At 28.6% G+C, this 4,336-nt stretch overlaps 1 protein-coding gene across 1 annotated transcript; it reads right to left on the bottom strand.

Moving 5' to 3' along the window:
* HELRODRAFT_166736 (hypothetical protein) lies at positions 1 to 3,965 on the bottom strand (the record flags this gene model as incomplete). The annotated part of the gene is made up of 4 exons (XM_009011958.1): positions 1 to 24; positions 1,106 to 1,234; positions 3,312 to 3,485; positions 3,858 to 3,965. The coding sequence occupies 4 exons, from the start codon at positions 3,963 to 3,965 to the stop codon at positions 1 to 3; spliced, it is 435 nt and encodes a 144-aa protein (XP_009010206.1).
* Between the last annotated feature and the right edge of the window lie 371 nt (positions 3,966 to 4,336).

Below are 4,336 nucleotides of genomic sequence, written 5' to 3'. Positions count from 1 at the left end.
TTATCTGGGGCTTTGGTACAAAATCTAATAATCGTATTTTAACTCTTTGTCAAAATTAATTCATCCGTATGTTGTATGGTATAGCTAAGTTTGATCATGTAAGTAATTTTTTGGCATTATCTAAAATTCTAAATGTTAGTCAATTACATATACTGTTCACCTTAACGTTTTTTTTAATAAATTATTCATATTAAATTACAGTCCATCATTACGTCATCAGTTTAATCAATTTAAATCATCGTTCAATCGTTTTACGAAACAATCCTGACTTTTACTTTCTTAAAAAAGCCAAGCACAAATTTTATCATTAATTCAGTTTTCAATGTTTCGTGTCGCCTTTGGGACTTGTTACAAATCCATGTAAAAAACTCGACTACGCTTGGTTCATTCAAGCAGTCTGTTTTAAAATTGAATTTCACGAAGCATTTTTCATCATTCATCAATTATTGATTTTTTTCCTATTTACATTATTATTTACATTTTATTACATTGTAATTAGTACTTTACTGATTGATAGTTTATGTTTAATTCAAATTTTCGTTTATATTTGTTCAAATTTGTGGCTCAAATTTCTGTTTTGATGGCCCTACAAGTGGTAACTTCGGGTCTCCAAGTTATGTATTTTCATTGCTGTATAAAAACAGTTTATTTGAATGTATATATATATATATATATATATATATATATATATATATATATATATATATATATATATATCTTTAATAATTTTTACTTCAGCATTTCTTAGAGGCATCAACAACAAACGTACCATGTACACGTGGATCAACGCATCAGACACTTTTGCATATCATAGGCGGGTTCTCTTTGCAATGGAACCTCAGCATCAATGCCTGACAACTTAACCATCACACCATCGCGCCGCCCAATTATTTATTTATTTTTATTTATATATTTAATATACTTTTTCATCACTATAATTTTGCTAAATTTAAAAACAGGCTTGGGTAAAAATACTTGCTGTTTTTTAAGCATAATCACATAACTCAAAGCAATCTTTTCAACATTATGATTGCCACAGAGTCATTAATATGAATTGAAGATCTACAAATTTTAGCTTAAAGCATAAAAAATAAATCCTACTTACTTTCATTTGATAGTCCGAAGTTCCAAGTTGAGATTTATATTTTAAATTTTCATTCATCAATTTATCCACTTGATTTTTCACTAAGACTGAATCATGTTGTTTTTCATTTTTTAACACAGTTTCCAAGTCCTTAAAAATATTCATATTGCAAATAAAACAACAATTGTTATGATGATATATTTGGGTTTATTAACCACTTCACACAATAACCATCCACGAACAACAAGGGAATTGCACATGCAACTTAGTCCCCAGAACTAAATTTAAGAAAAATTCAGCAAAATGCACGGTTTTTTGAGTTACAGATCTACAAAAGTGTTAGAAAGTAATTTCATTTTGCAGATGTTTAAATTCAATTTTTTTAAAATTGTTTTTATTTGAACCAGATTCCCTCAATTAAAAAACATGTTTCTTTTCTTAATTTCATATATTTATAGTGATATAAAATTAAAAAGATAAATGAATTTGTCGAAGATTTCACAACTTGAGCATAAATTTAAAAACTAATAAAAGGGTCTTGAAAATTTTTTTTGTTTCAAGTTATCGTCGGTGCTAATGGTTTTTTTTACAAATGTCTAGCTATAGGTATTTTTACCAAAGCCAATTACTCAATCATTCGCCATTCATTTAATTTCCAATGTAAAATATTGAAATTACACAAACCTGCATAACTTTATAACGATTCACTGCAATATAAGGAAAATGTTAAATTTTTTAAAGTTCGTGCAACGTCGTCATGTTTTGGACATAATCGACCCATGGAATTAAATTAAAACATGCAAGTCGAAATAAATTTGCCCAGATTTAATTGATTAAGCTGGTCAAAAAAGGTGCAACCAGGCTGATATATGTTTTAAGTATATTTGTTGAAATTACATACTGTTGACATAAAGGCAGAGAGAATTACTTATTAATGAAGGCAGAGAGAATTACTTATTTAATATAGTCGCAAATACTTGGAACTCATTACCAAATGAACTTGTTGAGGCACAATCAATGAAGAAATTTAAACCAGGCATTGATTGTTGGATAACAACAATCAATCAACGAATCAGCTGTTCTAGCATGCCTGACAGCATGCTCTCTGGATAACTTCCAGAACAGCATTGCTGCTGTTAGTACTACTATTACTACATACTGTTGGCGGTTCTCTAAAAGCAAATTTAGCACGATTTGTATATTTTCTTCAGAAACCGTGGAACATTTTGAAAACAACTTGAAAAAATTAAATCTGCATTCGAAATAATTTGATTTGATTTTTTGTATCCGTTCTAAATCTTACTCGTTCAATTTATTGATGAAAGTTCATAAATTGATCAGCCGTTAACTTACTCATTCACACACCAAAAAATTTTCTTAAAGTTTGCTTAAAGTTTTGACCTAACCAACAATGCACATTTCTATTTACCACGATAAGTTGACAACAAATTATTTCTATAAACTCATTCTTTGTTAGCAAATATGCTTGATAAGGTATGTTTGCATTCATTGTCAAACTATGGAAAAACTTGATCACGCCTAGTGGCTACCATGTGAACGGGCAATTTTTTAATTCGTCGTGTGCAAACTTCGAGTCATTGACAAATTGATTTAACTAAAATCGTTGTCCTAGTAAATTTCACTTTGATAAACGTTACGGTCTTGATGACCTTAAAGATCCAGATGCTATCAAGCAAATGTGTTGACTATTTGATATGGTTAACTAGCTGAATATATTTAAAAAATTTCTTTAAATCGGCAGCATCAGGATCATTAATTCTTTCCACATGAACGTCAAAATCTCCAACCAAAATAAAACGAGAACTAAGCAGAAAGTATGGACAAAAGGAATAGTATGAATTTGTGACAGTTGAAAACTTTATTGCTGAAACTTAAAATGTGGTGGTTATAGGTTAAACTATTTTCTTGTATTTAAATAACAAAAATACTACCCACTATCTACTATGCCTGAATAGCAGTATTATAATTATTTAGGCTTATAAACCAAAATAATTTTTCACTTGGGTTACCCCAATGATATTTAAAGGATCGCGACATTATGAAGGTTGAGAACCGCTGTTTGCGATTTCTAATGGGTAGAAAACGAAAAATCGAAAGACGGAGCGTCACAAAAATATTGTTTAGTGAGAAGTTAAGTGAACCCAGCAAAAACTATAAATTAACACAAAAAACATTTTATACACTTTGTATAATTAATACAAATAACCTTTTTACATGCTTTCAGCTCCATCAACAAAGTACTATTTTCTTCTTTCAAATCTTCAATTTGTCTTTTATTTCTTTCCAGTTGCATTTCTAAACCGGAATTTAACTTTTTCAACTTATAATTTTCAACATCTAATTCCTTTAATTTCTTTTTTTGTTTTTCCAAATCGTTAACCTTTCAACACGATTAATAAAGCATTAACAAATTATTCATCTCTATACATATTTAATGGTTATTATTATCATTAATTTATTATTATTAATTGAGGATGGTTGTGTGTTCTTTTTTTTGACTGTATGGATAAATACATTAATGCGCGTACAAATGTTTCTGGTACCCCGATCTAGATACACGCTTATTAATAATATGATAGAAAGGAAAATGAAAATTTAACCTACACAAGTCGTTAGGTTATATATATCACACAGAATAATATAAACATAAAATCATATTGTTGTTGTTATTTATTTATTATCAGTGTTTTCATTATTATTATTGTTATTGTTACGATGTTATTGTTAAAACTATAAATTAAAACATAATTACCATCATAACGCGGTTATCAACCATAACTTTCAAATTACATTGAAGTGTTTTCAGTTTAATATTTGCATACTTTAGTTGATTCTCTGTTCCAAAATGTTTAAAAACCATCGTTAAAATTATGCTAAGCAATAATCACTGCATTCATTATCATGCATACGTTGATGAAAAAATCTTCTCATCGTCAAACAAAACAGTTGTTTAGTCTTAAAAAGTCTTATAGTTTGATCGAAAAATTCCTGTGTACATTTTTTGATCAATAGTTCAAAATAGCATTTAAAAACGTGGCGAAGGGCAATTTTATTCGCTAAGAGTGAAAATGGAAATAGTTGGTGAAAACAGTATTTATAATAGTAGGAAAACATTTTATTAAATCATAAAATATAAAAAAATAGATGAGTGATTCATAAAATAAACGAAAGAGATTATCAACTTTTTTTTGAACGGGGTGCAACATTTTTTACCGGTTTTGCGGGGCACAG

This window comes from Helobdella robusta, assembly GCF_000326865.2.
Source record: "Helobdella robusta unplaced genomic scaffold HELROscaffold_10, whole genome shotgun sequence".
NCBI lineage: Eukaryota > Metazoa > Annelida > Clitellata > Rhynchobdellida > Glossiphoniidae > Helobdella > Helobdella robusta.
The sequence above is the reverse complement of the archived record's forward strand: the minus strand, read 5'-3'. Positions and strand labels throughout refer to the sequence as shown.